Here is a 15,492-nt window from a genome sequence, read left to right as displayed (position 1 = left end):
CAGGATATCGCCACCGAAGGATCATTTTGCACGCATGGCCATCATAAAGGTTGTCGTTGGGAAGTTGTGTCTGTTGGTTGGTAATGGTGGTCAACCGAGGGGCCCATTACATTCTACTCCCTTCCCGGTCATGATAGTCTGTGCTGGGTTCCGTTTCTCAATGAACTTACATGTCGGGACACACGATAGACCATGGCAGCAAAAGCTAGTCGGACGTGTTATCTTGTACTTGCAGGACTTGCTTGTCAGAGCGAATTGGCAAGTTAGAATTGGCGGAAATAAACATAAACTGGCCACGAATATCGGTCAAAGAAGCAATTCTCGATGATGTACAATATGGTTTCAGCATCTTCCTCCCACCCCACCCCGAGTCTATTCAATCCCGTCCAGGCCATCTCTCTCCCCTCCATTCACATTCTCCGCTGCGTCGCCGTTGGTCTGTCCTCTCGCTTCGTCGTCCTTGAGAGGTTCATCCTTCATCGTCTCCTCTTTGACCTCTGGCTCAGGGATCGGCCGCGCCAGCTCCTCCCTCACCCAGCTCTCCTCCACCGCGCCTTTGCGCTGGAATACCCTCGCCCACCGTCCACCCCAATTTCTCAGAAGAGCTTCATCTTCTGCGCGCAGGGCGTCAGAGCTTTCAATCATCTCGTCCTGGTTGCCGTCGCGGATACTGCCAACTGCGTCTTCAATGGTCGCGAAGAGAGATTTCATGCCCTCCAGCTCGGAAGTAAGTGTCGATTGCAGTTCTTTCCTTTGTTCCTCTGTGAGCCCTGGAGTACGGATTGCAGCGACGAGACTTCGCACCCGGCCCGCAACCTTGTGAGTCGTATTGTTGACGAGTTCATAGCACCATGTCGTTGCAAGGAGCCGACCGCGATCGACATGGTCAATCAGTGCCCACTCAATCACGCTCGCAGGTGTTAGGATCTGGTAGTTGAGGAGTTTGTCGATCAGGATGACGCCAACGCCACGCTGATCGCGCCAGTAGTCCATGACCGAGGTGACGATTTGTTTTCTGCACGTTGAGCTCGACGCGCTGAATTCCAGAAGCCGGCCCTTACAGCGTTCGGTACAAGCAAGAGCATGTGAGAGGGATTTCGATCCGACCCAGCAGATCGAAGTCACGAACGCATCGACAGCGGCAATAGTGGGTTCTGGTAGCCCTTGACTTGTAGCATCTTGCTCAATTTTCTCCAGGACCGGGGTGAATTCGTCGTGTTGTGCTTTCCGCCGGATCAGCTGTGCGATTTCCTTCGCTTCGACGGCAAAGGGCGTAGACTCTTCGTTGTATTTGAAGTCAGGCGCGTCTTTCTCTTTGGCTTCTGAGATGAGTGCTTGGTACGGTTCCGGCAGAGTGCCCTTGATTCTCTTGGAGAAGCTCAATCTGATTTCCTTCTCTAGGGCATCGATCATGAAGGCCTTTTTGGGGTGGACGTCCGGTAGAGCCACGTCATCAACCCTGCAATGTCAGCAGTGCGTCAAGCAAAGAGTCGGGTTAGCCAACTTACCATTCGGTCCACTTCCAGGTAAAGCCGAAGTTGCTCAGATGGTGGGCAAACCAGTCCAAAAAGCGTTGGGAAAGCTCCATGTCCATCCTGTCCAAGTTACGGTACAGGTAGCGAATTGCTCGACCCAAGCTAGGCGCCACTGCAGCGGGAGCAAGCTTGCAAGCTTCTGTTAGCACGGCGTGATAGTAGACCAGCTTATGCTCGGGAGCAGGTAGCTGCAGCAGTTGAGCAAAGGCAGCATCGACGATTACGTCCTCTGGTTTCCAGGTAGCTTTGTCCCCAGCAACCTCCCGAAGCTTGTCGAAGGGAGTTGCTCGCTTCACGAAGGTATCTGGGGCGAAATAACAGTCCACATCGATCAGGAACTTGGCAGCGACTGCGCGGTTGAAGTGGAGGACATTGATGGTGTCAGCCAGGGCATCTCGAATGAGCAATGCAGCTGGATCCGAAGATGCAGGGACCGTCTCAATGTCTTGTTCGGCGTACACGGAAGAGTATGTTTCGGGAAACAGCGATCGAGGGCCAATCTGTACCGTCTCCGGAACCGCGATCTCAGGGAATGGCTGCTGTTGCGCTGCAGCGAGTGGATCTTCCTCCTCGGCAGACCGGTCCTTCTTCCATGGGCGCGGTAGGCAGGCCAACTCCCATGAATTCTGGGCCTCCTCTTGCATGTGTCTCTGTAGTAACGCGAGGGCGCTCTCCGAGCCGGCGGGCGCTCCAGGTTCGGGACTCGGGAAGGGATCGACCAGTGCCTCGAGTGGGTGAGCGGTCGAGGCGATAATGTCAGTCTTCTCGAGAAGAGCCGAGGCCTGGCTTTCGAATCCTGTTGCTGATGATGCCATCGTGTATGGGATGGTCAACAAGATAATTTTGACCAGCTCGAGACCAAGAGACTTTGCAAGGGTTAGACAAAGATGCCGGGGTGGATCGAGCACAACGTACGTCTTCAGATGACTTCATCTGTAGGTCGGCTGCGCGCGAAAAGAGCTCCTCAAGAACGGGAAAGACACCATCCCCCCGGAACATGCCCTGCAGGCAGCCCAAAAGGCGCAGGTAGAGCTTGACTTCGCGCCATTGCCCCAAGTTCAGGTATTTTTGCAGCGCTCCTCCGATCCTGGCGAGGACCTCCGGGGTGAATTCTGGTTTCAGGGCATTTGCAAGCAAGATGATGGCGGCAACGAAGGGAATCTTGAGTGGTTGTTCGATAGTACTATCATCGGTCAGATCCAGGGACATGTGAGGCCAACTGAGCGACTCTTACAGCTGCACCGCTAGATCCAGGAAGCCTGAGGTGAGATCAGTGTCAAAGTAGTTATCCGCCAATGTCTTTGCGATGGTTGCGACGTCTTCTTCAGGCCTTCGAATTGGCTGCCAGTGTATTAGCCGCGATTCCAGGTCAATGGGGTATCTCCACCATCTTACACTCTCTGCAATCGACAGAACTTGCTTTCGAAGGGTCGTAGCGAGGGGTTCCTCGTAGCGGCGACGCTGCGGGCGGCGATCTTCATAGTCATCGTCTGCAATATGATTAACAGCTTGCCAGCGGCCTCCCCGGAAGCAGACTTACTTCGAAACCTTCTCTTTCGGTTGTTAAAGTGACCACCACCACCGCCGCCACCACCAACTCCTCCTCCGCCTCGTCGACGTCGATCGTAGTCAGCCATGGTCGAAGGCACAAGCAGGGAAGATCAGTGGGCGGGTCAAGAGTCTATGAGGATGAAGGCGCAGTCTAGGACAATTGGCGCATGAACGGCTGTCTACAGCAACGCGTTTGGGGAAGCGATTTGAAACCTGTCAGTCGCGAATCGTCAGGCTTGGCACGTTTTTCTCCGCATGATTTCACTAATGCCTCAAGGGCGTCACCAGCGGCTCCAGCTGATCTGGCATCATCGCAAGTGGTAAGGAGAATACAAGTCTATCCTGTCGTTCCTGTGAAAGCAAATTGAGCGCAAGATGAGGACCACACCACGCCCACGGGTCCCTGTGGTCCGACCGTCTAACGGTGTTGCCCCGTGTCTCTGGAGCTGTAGGCAGTAGCAATGTACGCACAGCTTGCACGCTGTCTGTTGCATATTCTGAGCACAAATCCCAGTTTCCCAAGTCACTGAGCCTCCAAGCTCATTCGATCCTCCCGTTGCAGCTCGTAGCGCAGTAGCTTGGACATGAAATGACGGGCCTGACGGCGAAGCACGATTTTCCTTTCCAGACCATTCAAGGTCGATTTTTTGTGAACCGCTCAGCTCAATCATCAGTCCTCGTTTTGGTGGTTATCAAGCACCGAATCTCCAGCCAAGCCCGTTTCGCTGACCTGCATGCAAAACCTGTCGCTTTTCGTGACAGATACCTCTGTGCCCATGCTAATCCATCTAGACATATGATGATTGGGATGTAGCTGTAGGGATGTCTCCCCGCATGTTGCGTTGACCCCCAAGCCACATGCATGCAGTGATGGACATATCAACCCCACAAAATCCCTCGCGGCGTCACTTCGTTACAGTTCCGGCTTCGCCTTGAATCAATCAAGTCTTGCCATCATCTCGTCCTTCGTAAGGGGTGTGAAATTGTCCAAGTCAAGTCCTCGCGCAGCGAGAAGCGGTCGTGCGTGTGGCGGAACAAGCTTGTTGTTGAGGTGAGTCGCAATCGAAAGCTCTACTCATTTCATTAGCCCTTACGTAATCACCAGACAGGATTGGGACCGTACGAACCATGTCTAGAGAAGTCGAAGAGGGCTGGGAGCTCACGAGAAGCACCACCAGCATGGCGCGAGTCAGGAAAGCGAGTGTTGGGATCTCTCAACTCATCGAAGAACGGCTGGCACATTGCGTCAATTGCAGACAGTCGCTGAGTTGGAGTGTATTCCAGTAGGGCTGAAATCAGCTCAATCGCGTCGGGGGATGCTTTTCTGAACACCTTGTTGAACGGATGGGGTTTGATCTGCGGGAATTTGTGCTCCATGTAGTTCGGATTCATCGTTCGGATTTGGTCTCTGGTCGGTGTACCGAGCACTTTGATGATCTCCACAAGCTGATCAATGCCCGACTCACCAGGGAAGAGAGGCTGACCCAACATCAACTCGGCCATGACACAGCCAGTTGACCAGACATCTGTTCTACGTTAGCGCTTGGATCTAGCATTCCCAGGGCGTTAGAATGTGTCCCTACCAATCTTGGTGGTGTAATTTGTAGCACCAAAGATCAATTCCGGGGCACGGTAGTATCGTGAGCAGATGTACGAGACATTTGGCTCATTCTCAACCAGAATCTTTGCACTTCCAAAGTCGCACAGCTTAAGAACTCCGGTCGCTGGATCGAGCAACAGGTTCTGTGGCTTGATATCTCGATGACAGATCCCCTGCGAGTGAATGTAGGCCAGCGACCGGAACAGTTGGTAGATGTAGAGCTTGACTTCGAGGATAGGCATGGTAGTCTTCATCTTGTTGAAGTATCGAGAGGCCCTATAAACGGTCTCCGGGACGTACTCGAGCACGAGGTTGAGGTAGACTTCATCCTTCTAAAGGGTAAACACGGTTAGCACTGCACATTTGTGGATGGGGTGCGACAGTGCTTGTCCACCGCATTGATCGTTCTTACCCGCTCGCCATTGGAGTAATAGAAAGCTTTCAACTCTACGATATTGGGGTGCCGGACTATGCGCATGATCTGCAACTCACGATTCTGAAGACGGTCAGTGTCCTGTGAGAGGCTACAGTGGAACATGTACAGGGTGCATACCTTGAACCGCTTGTCCTGAAGAACACGCTTGATTGCAGCATCCTCTCCGCTAGGCGACAGCTTTGTTTGGAAAACTACGCCGAAGGAGCCATTGCCGACAATCTTGCACTGAGTGTATTGCATCTCTCTTGTCTCTCCGGTGAGGCCATCCTGCACCTTCTCGCGCACCACCTCTGGAAGCATATGTCAGCGCACGTGCCCGAAGAAGACTGGTTGTCTCATGATTTTGTCAGAGGGCCGGTGAAAACATACCACCCATGCGCAAGCCAGAGAAAACTCCACCGGGCCTATTTTGCGACATCGTCGAGTGTTAAGGATGTTTGGGATCCACTTTGGCGACGGTGTGGTGAGCAGAAGACAGCAACACTGTCCCGTGAGAGGTGTGAAAGAGGGAGCGGCAGAGAAGGAGGGTGTGCAAGCAAGGAACGACGGCGACCACGCTCAGTTGGAGTGTGGCAAGATGGCAACGTCCACGGAGGTGGACGATGGCAAGACTCGAGAGGCTGAGATGGTCGAGGACGACGAGGACGAAGGACGGGTATGCAGTTGCAGGTGAGGAGCAGGAAGGTTGGGTTGGGTTTGGCGGATGAAGCGCTAATTTCCCCACTTTGCGCAGGTGAGGCTTTCGAAATGAGGTGTGGGCTCTCGCGCCGCTATGATGAAACCGGGGTTCTGGAGTGCCAGTAGATCAGGGAGCCCAGACGGGTAAGAAGCCGTAGGATACTCAGCGGGTGGAAGAAGTGACAGTATGAGGTAAGGATGAGAAGAAGTGTTTCTTGAGGACGATAGGATTTCGACGGAGTGTTTCGAGGAGTAGGTGAGGCAGAAAAGAGGAAACAAAAGATGAAGAGTGGTTGAGATTGAGGTTTTGAAGGCTTGGTAATTTTCCCGCCCTGACCTGACGATTCACTTTGGGCTCACTCTGAGATGGAGGTTTTTGGGAGAGAGGAAAGTGCAGCGCAGCAGCGCCAGTAATAATGCGGATAATAATGGTTAGGCTCAAGTCACCTGTGGTTTGCGACTGAGGTCGCCGTAGCCGTATGGATGATTGCTATGGGAAGCTTAGCGCATCTAACTTAAAGGTGCCTCTGCAGGCGCTGCGCCATAGACAGCCAGAGGGGCAGAAATCAACCGAGGGGCCTTGCTTCATGGGACAGGGCAGGCACAATTGGCAGTTCCTTGCACCTAAAGATCAAGATGTGCCCCTATCATTATTTACAATTCTGCTTCTGATCACACAAGCTGTGGCAGAAGAGGTCTATTGCTGCAGCAGGTCATTTGCGCACAGCCCTCGCTGACTGTGAGCTCCCTCTTCTGTGCACCTCAACGAACACGCCGGGCGTCAAGGTGCCGCATGTCGCGACACGACGAAGATTCAGTAGCCAGTGAGAGAGAGCAGGATCTGGGGTGAGCTTGGGAGGAAGCAGGCGAGAACCAGGGCAAGCATGGAGACTGATGGAGAGCCGTGAGTCCGTGACAATCAGTAAAGGCATAAGAAAGAGGTTGCAGGTCAGATGATGCCCATCAATAATTAGCCCTTGCCGCTGATGTAGTGCATCATGGGCTCCATCATACTGGCTCCATCTCGTCTCTTCGCTCTGACTGGAAGGCCACTCACCTTGCGCAAATCGGCTGTTAGGCTCGCCTGGAAAGTAGCAAGACCCACCAGCTCCCCTCCTGCAGCCTCTAACTTAACAAACTTGGTACCCATGCCCCTCATGAAGCTTCACGCTCGCATCTGCAAACAAGAGGTAGTAGGCCTTTACGAACAACGAGATCCACGGTTTGCGAGAGGAGACATGCCAGAGACAGTGGTACCCTGTAGCTCGTCTTCCCTTGGCCCTCTCGTAATTTCCTGGTTTCGAGTCGCCGTGAGCATGAGAGCGTCTTGCGGGAACAGCCCCTTCCCACGTGCGCAAAAGCGTCTGATCAGCCCCAAACATCCAATGACGATCAGAAACCGAAGGCGTCGGCAGTGACCTGCAGAGCCTGCCAGTCTTACCTGCTGCTGCCCTCTCCCGTTCTTTGCCTGTCCTTGCGACCAATCTTCAGGGTGTCACGACATGTATTCATATCAAGTTGAAAGGGATCTGAATTCTAGCTCTGCATCGTTCAACGCCCGCTCTTCCTGCCACGCTGCCAGATCCGCAGTCTAGCCCGGGAATGACAAGGCCGATGCATGGAAATGACCGCAAGCTCCGGAGTGGGCATAGGGCACCAGTTCTTCCCGCAAACAATGGGCGCACAGGTCACGGTTGACGGACTTATGCAATACGGCTTGGCTCGCGCCAGCCTAAGTCGAGTTAACCACTTGGGTAGTTGTGTGATCAAACGTCATTCAGCATGTGTTTAGAGCGGCTCGGAACTTTAAAGCCTCGAGCCTGCAGCGAAGCGATGCCTGGAACACATGTTACTGCGAGGAGAAATCGTCGTCCCCATAGGAGAGTCCCATATGAACCTGAACGGATGTCGGTACCCAGAACTCAAACGACAGCAACAAGCGGGGACGAATGGGTGCCGTCCGTGAGTGGATTACTCAGACAGCGTCGCTGCGTACCTCCAGGCACAGGCAGGCAGCTGGAGCTGGCACGAGCGACGGCGACGGGCACAACCTACTGCGTTAAGAGTACTCGTGACCCTCTGAGGTGACCGCCGCGCATTCAGCTGCAGAAACACATCAAACATCAGCACGCTCAGGTCCGAGCCTTGCCACCGTCATGCTCTTCCGAGCGAAGCAAAGCTCAAACTCACCACCTGGCATGACAGGTACAGCTGCGGCCACAGATTTCTTCGAAGCACGAGACTGTTGAAGAGCGGCGCGCGTTCCGGATTCGGCTGTCCGGGCTGACCCAGGGAGCCAGGCCAGCCATCACCAACCCATCCACTTACATGCACAGCCCGCCCTTGCTTCATGTGCTAACGGCAAGACGGAAAGGCTCCTGTGTTGCACATGATCCATCTTGTCGATCTCGCATCCGGCGAGACTAATCATGGCTCGTCAGACCGAGCGGCCTGAGCTTGGAGCCTGTAGTTAATCACCAAAAGATGATGTGCATAAACTGGTATCTTGTTGCAACATCGATCCGATTTCCATCCCAATATTCAGCTTCTCACAACTTGAGCGGCTGCTCGCGGTGCCAGTACGAGGTACCCTGCGTTTGACACGCCGTCCGTACGCCAGCTGCACTCGGGCTCGCCTCACCTTTACGAAATGTCGGTGCGCCTAGACTCCTTCTGGCCCCGCACAGGTCGCATCGAACCTCGTGTACGGAGGAGTGGTGGGCCTGTTCGGAAGGTGGAAAGTATCCAGTAGTTCCCTTCAAAAGCGAAGTCCCTGACGGCCTGCCAGCCTGAGTGGGCCGCCACACGAAGGGTCTACATTCCATCTACCGCCTACGAGGCTGCCGTCTGTGACGAACCTCTTGAATGATGGATCTTCCAGGAACAGAATCCGCATCTCGGAACGCGCCACCCAGAATACCTGCACTGGACATTGTGAACCATCTGCAGTGGTCAAGTCGCCCAGTGAGCGGCACATCTTGCTGAACCCCCCACACCAACACCAGCACACCCCCTTGCGCCCGAACCAAGGTGCAGAAAATCTATTGAAAGAAGTCCCACAATCATGCTAGGCGTTGATCGGACCGCAGTCGAGACAGGCAGCCTTTCTGCACCGTATGTATATTGCCCTGGCTAGCGTGCAGTGCCTGCCTATGCAAGAGCACCTTTCCGGACAAGTCAGAGGTGTGCCCAGGCCAGCCATCCCTCCTCTTCCTCATGCAACTACGGAGTACTCTGAAGCATTGTGGCCAACGAACCAATAAGAGCGGGACACAGCCTCGTCTGTTGCAAGCATGCGTGGCTGGCGGGCAGGGCACCTATGGCGACGGCCCGCCTTCCCAACCTGCCCAGACACAGACACAGACACAGACGCCTCACCTGTCATGTCAGTCAATGCAGGCTGTTGAATTTGGTAGATAATTTTCGGATTATCTGTGTGTCTTCCTGTCACTGTTTCTGCACCGCCGTGCTGGGCGAGTCCCGCTGTCGGGTCGACTAGTGCCCTGCGACGGCCCCATCGAGTTTGGCCATTCTTTCCCTGCATCCCAAGGCTGTACGATGAAGCTTATGGCTTACTGACGATCGAGGCAAGTAGCGCGCGCGGACAACAAAGACGGGCCCGAAGAAAGAATCAGGCTGTCGCTGACATGTGATCAAAGCTAAGTCATCCTGTATACGCATTGTCGACTGCTCTCTGGTCGCGCCGATGACAAAATCCTACACAGTGGAAAGGTACCACATCACTTACTTAAACATCCGTTTCATTGATCCTATCAAGCGTTGGGGCAGTCATTCATCGTTTGTGCTGGCCACGCACATCATTTTCAACACAGGCCCACGGGCACCGACACAGGTAACATAGGCGGCCCCGACGTGTCAGGCATACCAGGCCTTGGAATCTAAGCTCGGCTCTCAATACAATACTGGTGGTGCCCTTCCTGCAAGAACGCCCAGCTGTATTACAGTACACGCGAGGGTTGGTTCGGAGCAGGGCAGGAGAAATTACGAGGCTCATACATAGCTGGAGAGGGCGATGGCACGAAGCGTGAAGAACACCTGTCAATACTGCATGTAAACTGGAACAGGAGACTTTCGCTACGCAAAAACTATGTTTGAGTATTGGTACAAGCCTTCTTTTCTTCTATTATGCAGTGATGTCAGATTTCGTGTCAGGATCCCGCTGTGCAAGGCTGGGGCAACGTTGCTGCCACAGATAGTGCCTCACGAGCAGAAACTCTTCATGACTTCCCCGTTCCGCATCCATGTACAAAGAAGGTCCAGCAGGGGGAGATCTCTCTCTTCTTTTCCACAAATAGTAGGTGAACAAGCAATCCTCATATTCGCCGGCATGCGTGAAGTCCGTCCAGCAACGATCACGAGTAGAAGTGCTGCTTCTCAGCAAAGCTCGCGATAGCGAATAGATGCCCTGCATTCGATCGGCCCTGTGGAGAAAACTTGCTCGAGACTGAAGAGGAGAGGTAGTAAAACATTGGTGAAAGAGGTCGTGGCAGGTGATATGAGGTGGCGCTCGCTAATCGTGGCAGCGAATGCCCAGGGTGGCCAAAGGATCCTCCCAGCCAACATTTAGATTGGCGGTGGCAGCGCTCTCTGATTCTCTGGGCGCTCGGCAATTTCTTGGAGCTCTTCCGGCGCACCTTCCAACGAGACAGCGAGACCAAGCTTGTGGGTATTCTGCAGTTCGGTTAGCAAGATTTGAGAAGCTACCACATTGGGAGAGACGTTGCGCATACCTTCCACTGATCAATCTCGGCCGCGAATGTCAACGTGACTGGAGGAGCGACTCGTCTCTCAAGGACGACGCCAAACTTGCCAGCGCTGTCGACTTGAGCTCGATAGACGGAGTTGCTGAAGTTATACTTGACGCCAACAGTCGTAGTGCCTTCCTTTCTGGCACCCCCAAACATGCCTGCGCCAAATCCGGGAGCAAACTGCAATTGGCAGTCTACACCCGCTTCCACCTTTTCTGTCAAGCGCCTCCAGTACGAGGCTCCCAAAGATCCCTGGCTCAACCATTGTGCGCTAGCGATCCAATCTGTTCCCTTGTATCTCGCACAGTACGACACTGCGGTCTCGGGCTTGTTGTTCAGACCAGGTCGCTGCCAGACGCCCTCGAGACCCAGCGACAGCCGTGGTGTTATTGACTGCAAGTAGCTTCCGATGACGATACCAGTGAGGCCACCTTCCATGATAGAAGGGCTGAGGGCCTTGACCGAGGCAGAGAAGTCGTCGCCTGTGTATTCGTTCTCGATCTGTACCATTGCTTGAGCTTGTCGGGGGTCGATGGAGGTTTGCGTCTTGGTCACAAATCGAGGAGACCATCGAAGGTTTCCCCATGCTGTGAGAGATCGATCGCTCGAGTAGGCTGCTTGCATGAAAATCTATGGACATATTGATCAGCCCCAGGTATGGTCTTGAAGGAGGCTGGAGCCGGGGGTAAGAGAACACGTACATCTGAAGTACCATACAACGCCATCAACTGCCACGGAGGCAAGGCTTGCGATCCCATAGCAAACCCATGTTGTAGCCGGAACAGAGGATTTATGCTGAAGACTTTCTGCAGATCGCAACGTAGGCCGGAGAACATGAAGTTGGACAGGAGAACATCCTTTTGCACTTCTCGCGCAATGTTGTCAACTGTCCCCGGGTTCTCGAGGCCTAACAGTTTTCTCCTTGCAGAAAGACCTGAGTAGGTGTCCGAGATAGTAGCGGAGATGGCGTTGTCTGTGAGAAAGGACAATGGTGATGAGTATGATGGCTTCTCCTCAACCACGACCGCCGTCTGGGGCACCGTCACCGTTGTTGCGGCCATCCTCACGACGTCTGCAAGTCTCTAAGCTGCACCTAGGGTAGACAAGGGTCCAGGGGGCGACGCGCACAGGAGAAGACGGGGAATAGAACAGTCAGTGAGCTGTAGCTGCTCTCGTGACTGTATGCGGATCACTGGTCTTCCCAGAGCTTCATGACTTTTCAGGCGCAGGGAACTTTCTTAGCGTTAGCCTTGTGCCAAGACCAGAAAGTAGCTGTTGCCGCTTTTGTGAGCCCACAATGAACAGCCAATGAGACGGAGCTCAAACAGTGGTAGTTACAACAGCGACACAACCCGATATTACCCGATACGATACGTCGTCCATCCGCCTTATCGACCTTGGTTGACCAATGTCATTAACATAGATACGCCCCTATCAGTCCTAGAATGTAACTTGAAGAAGACGCGCCCCATATCCATGCTGCAGTGTTCACAACGGTCGGTCTGCTGTACAGCTGCTGGGCTCAAGATCCCGCAGAGCTCCTCCTTCAAATCGTTGATGAGCTACACTGGGGCCTTTGTTCAAGCTGAAGGATTCGATATTCACAATGGATACGCTCCTCACTGCCGAGTCGGCGGTCAACTCGCCCCGCTACCGGCGGAAATCCAGCACCTTCGTGGACGCCATTCATGATCTCCCTGAGAAAGGCGAACTGGCCCCGGCTCAGCTTTACAGCACAGAATCAGGACGGCTCTTCCATGCCGGTCGTATTGCTATTGCTACGGTAGGCTTACCCGCTCGAGGCAAGACGCACATCTCGGTGGCTCTCGCCCGATATCTGCGCTGGCTTGGCGTCAAGACCAGAATCTTCCATCTTGGAGACTACCGCAGAGCCATCGTAGGCCAAGGCAGTGATGTCCCCGACGACTATTTCTTTGTCAACGCATCGGCCTCGTCTGTGCTGCTGAGGCAGAAGATCCTGAAGAAGTGTAGGGAGGACATATACCATTTCCTTAACCATGAGAATGGGCAAATTGCAATCTACGATGCAGTCAACCCGCTCTCTGCAGGTCGAAAATCGCTGGCCAAAGAGTTTGCGAAGCACGACATCAAATGTCTCTTCATCGAGTCCAGCTGTGATGACCAGCGCATCATTGAAGAGAATGTCCGCAGCGTCAAGATATCTTCGCCTGACTATATAGGCTGGTCCGAGGCCGAGGCAGTCAAGCACTATCTGAATCGAGTCTCTGCAAAGATCCCGCATTTCGAGACCATGGAAGAATCAGACCTAGACTGGATCAAGATGATCAATGCGGGAGAAAGACTGGTGGTCAACAATACGAGCTTCGGGTACCTCTCTCATCGAATTGTGTTCTACCTACTTAATCTACACATCAAGTCTCGACATACCTATTTTGCCCGCGCTGGCACGACGTTGGAGGAAGAGTCATTTAAGGCTGATGCCCACTTATCCGCCCAAGGCAAGGACTATGCAAAGAAGATGAGCGAGACGCTGTTGAAGCACCGAGAGGAGGAAAGAAGAGCGTTGATCGAGAAGGGAGGAATCAACGCGCCGCTGAAACCACTTATCATCTGGACGTCGACCCGGCGCAGGACGGTAGAAACTGCTGCATATCTGCAAGAACGTGGATTTAAGGTCAGGCAGAGATCCCAGATGAGCCAGCTGAACCCGGGAGTCTGTGAGAAGAAGTCGGAAAAAAGAATCCGCCGGGAATATCCTGAAGAAGTGCTTAAGCATGATCTCGATCCGTATCACCACCGGTTCCCGCGAGCAGAGGTGAGATTGTTTCGATGTTGGCGCAAAGGTATGCTGACATGGCCAGTCGTATCACGACGTGGCGGTTCGACTCGAACCTGTCATTCTCGAACTTGAAAGAGAACAGAATGATCTACTGATCATTGCCCATGAGAGCGTTTTACGCGTCCTGTACGGATACCTGATGGCGTGCAACGCCGCGGATATTCCCTTCTTGTCCTTCCCGCGGGATGAGATCATCGAAGTAAGTACTTTCCCTACCCCTTCTCAACAAAGCCCCGATCTGAATACCTAGATCATTCCGGCGAGTTACAACAACGAAGCGAAACGGATCAAGATTCCCAACCTCCCCGCGGAAATCATCCCTGCTTCGCCAGAAGGCATCAAAGCGCCTGCCCCGCCAAGTGGCTTCGCAACTCCTGTTCCTGGCTTGGGTAGTGGCCTGGCCAGCCCTAGAACCGGAACTAGCACCCCAGAGCCGGCATCCGGACACAAGACGCCTGAGGATTCGGAGAACTTGTCGTTGAGAATGCATGACGTGGTGTGACGGGACTCGTTGTTGGTGCCCAGAGATACGTGGAGATATGAGTCTCAAGGCCCGGCGAACGGGAATGCGACATTGAGCAATGATGTTGGCTGGTGGGCACAAGCACGGGACGAACTTGAGATACAGTCGAGCCTAAATACCCTTATGCCACACCAAGGTGGTGAAGTCGTCCGAGGCTGCCACTAGCCGGTGACTCGGACAGCGAGCAATCGGCAATGGCGCTCACCCGCCGTGCAGAGTAGACACGAAGAGAATTTTATCCTTGTCGGCCAACTCGTATTTGTCTTCACCCTCGAGTTCCCAGTCCGAATCATTGATTAAGACCAGAATGCCCGGCCGCCTTTTCTCGAGGCATCAGTATCTTGACTGCTCCCTTGCAAATATTTAGCACTCACACATTGCCGTTCAGAACAAATAGCTCCTTCCGTGAGTCCTTCATTAGATGCTCGCACAGATATTTCACCAGGAAGCCAACTGTGGGTGGCTTCCCCTCGTCAGTGTTCTTGGCAAAGGACAAGGAATGCTGTGCCACATTGTCGAAGAGTAACTCAAGTCCACCACTGTCAATTCATTATTGCGATGCCCACAGAGCAGCGGGAGGGGAGGGCGCACGTGAATTCCACCGTGATGTCGACCGTTTCAGGCATGATGGCGAGGACAAGACACCGCCCTCCGGCTCCAACCTAGAGAATTAGAGGGCTGTCTTCCCGGTCCGTCGCAAGGTTATGGTCCGCTCACCAGGCTGAAGGCACAAACCCACGGAATTGAATCTGAACTGAATCTGAATTTGGGTCTGAATCACGTGTCGAGGGGCTCTGGTCGCTTAGTCAGCAGGGTGTGTGCGACCATTTCCTCTGCTTGACAAGCTTTGCCCAGCAAATTCCTAAATGAATGAACCACTTTTCACGGTTTTCATACTACTGATCGCGAGAGTTAAGAGTAAGCAGCACGCGGTAATGGTTTGAGAGGGATGACAGCATTATCTCCAACAGGCCTTGTCACGTCCTTCGATGCCTCGATACCTCGCTTCAAACCCTAGTCCCGACCCCCGAGGGGTGCCCGCTGTTCTCACTCAATGCTGAGACAGGCACCTGGGGCAATGGGAGTCGCCGTATGACCAGTAGTCTACGTGACAGGAGGTAGGGTACTGGTTGCAACAGGGACGGATGTCGTCGAAGACGGCGCCGCCGACTCTGTGATGCTGATAGTCGCAGTAACACTTCTCACATGACCCACACGAATACACAGCCCCGCTGCAGCTTGCTAGATAGAAACGACGCCTGGGTCGGCTGTTGAGGCATAGGAAATACAAGCGCCCTGGAGCTGGTCGAACGGGCCAGGCCGCCAGGGTCAAACGCGGAGCCCGAATAACAGAGACAGCTAGCCTGGCCACCGTCGTTCAGCGTTGTAAAGCCTGGAATTCGTGACGCGCATGAACTGATAAGTCAACAGGCACTGGAACAGCTCGTCCAGTATATGTCCTGTGACACTGGGCCTGCCTTTGCGATTGATGCCTTCTACGTCCCAGAAGCATTGTTGCCGGTGGTCGTGGTAGGGCCCAACAGAGACGGAAAGCATTCAGGTGGCTACAGCACGAAAG

General features: G+C 53.8%; 5 protein-coding genes across 5 annotated transcripts; 1 reads left to right on the top strand and 4 right to left on the bottom strand.

Annotated features, from left to right (window-relative positions):
* Positions 1–372: 372 nt before the first annotated feature.
* A1O7_03148 (uncharacterized protein) lies at positions 373–3,172 on the bottom strand (the record flags this gene model as incomplete). Its single annotated transcript, XM_007757174.1, has 6 exons — positions 373–1,459; positions 1,509–2,401; positions 2,451–2,718; positions 2,770–2,876; positions 2,931–3,025; positions 3,076–3,172. The coding sequence occupies 6 exons, from the start codon at positions 3,170–3,172 to the stop codon at positions 373–375; spliced, it is 2,547 nt and encodes an 848-aa protein (XP_007755364.1).
* Positions 3,173–4,023: 851 nt separating this feature from the next.
* Positions 4,024–5,540, bottom strand: A1O7_03147 (CMGC/GSK protein kinase; the record flags this gene model as incomplete). Its single annotated transcript, XM_007757173.1, has 6 exons — positions 4,024–4,160; positions 4,214–4,612; positions 4,670–5,018; positions 5,099–5,182; positions 5,240–5,412; positions 5,492–5,540. 6 exons carry the CDS (start codon positions 5,538–5,540, stop codon positions 4,024–4,026), a joined length of 1,191 nt encoding a protein of 396 aa, XP_007755363.1.
* A 4,844-nt stretch (positions 5,541–10,384) lies between these two features.
* A1O7_03146 (mitochondrial import receptor subunit TOM40) lies at positions 10,385–11,630 on the bottom strand (the record flags this gene model as incomplete). Its single annotated transcript, XM_007757172.1, has 3 exons — positions 10,385–10,492; positions 10,552–11,199; positions 11,271–11,630. The coding sequence occupies 3 exons, from the start codon at positions 11,628–11,630 to the stop codon at positions 10,385–10,387; spliced, it is 1,116 nt and encodes a 371-aa protein (XP_007755362.1).
* A 545-nt stretch (positions 11,631–12,175) lies between these two features.
* On the top strand, positions 12,176–13,892 carry A1O7_03145 (elongator complex protein 2; the record flags this gene model as incomplete). Its single annotated transcript, XM_007757171.1, has 3 exons — positions 12,176–13,366; positions 13,413–13,589; positions 13,641–13,892. 3 exons carry the CDS (start codon positions 12,176–12,178, stop codon positions 13,890–13,892), a joined length of 1,620 nt encoding a protein of 539 aa, XP_007755361.1.
* Positions 13,893–14,114: 222 nt separating this feature from the next.
* A1O7_03144 (ubiquitin-like modifier 1) lies at positions 14,115–14,539 on the bottom strand (the record flags this gene model as incomplete). Its single annotated transcript, XM_007757170.1, has 3 exons — positions 14,115–14,232; positions 14,288–14,452; positions 14,505–14,539. 3 exons carry the CDS (start codon positions 14,537–14,539, stop codon positions 14,115–14,117), a joined length of 318 nt encoding a protein of 105 aa, XP_007755360.1.
* Between the last annotated feature and the right edge of the window lie 953 nt (positions 14,540–15,492).

Source organism: Cladophialophora yegresii, assembly GCF_000585515.1.
Source record: "Cladophialophora yegresii CBS 114405 chromosome Unknown aczIN-supercont1.2, whole genome shotgun sequence".
Lineage (NCBI taxonomy): Eukaryota > Fungi > Ascomycota > Eurotiomycetes > Chaetothyriales > Herpotrichiellaceae > Cladophialophora > Cladophialophora yegresii.
Note: the sequence above shows the minus strand (reverse complement) of the source record. Positions and strands in the feature narration are given on the sequence as shown.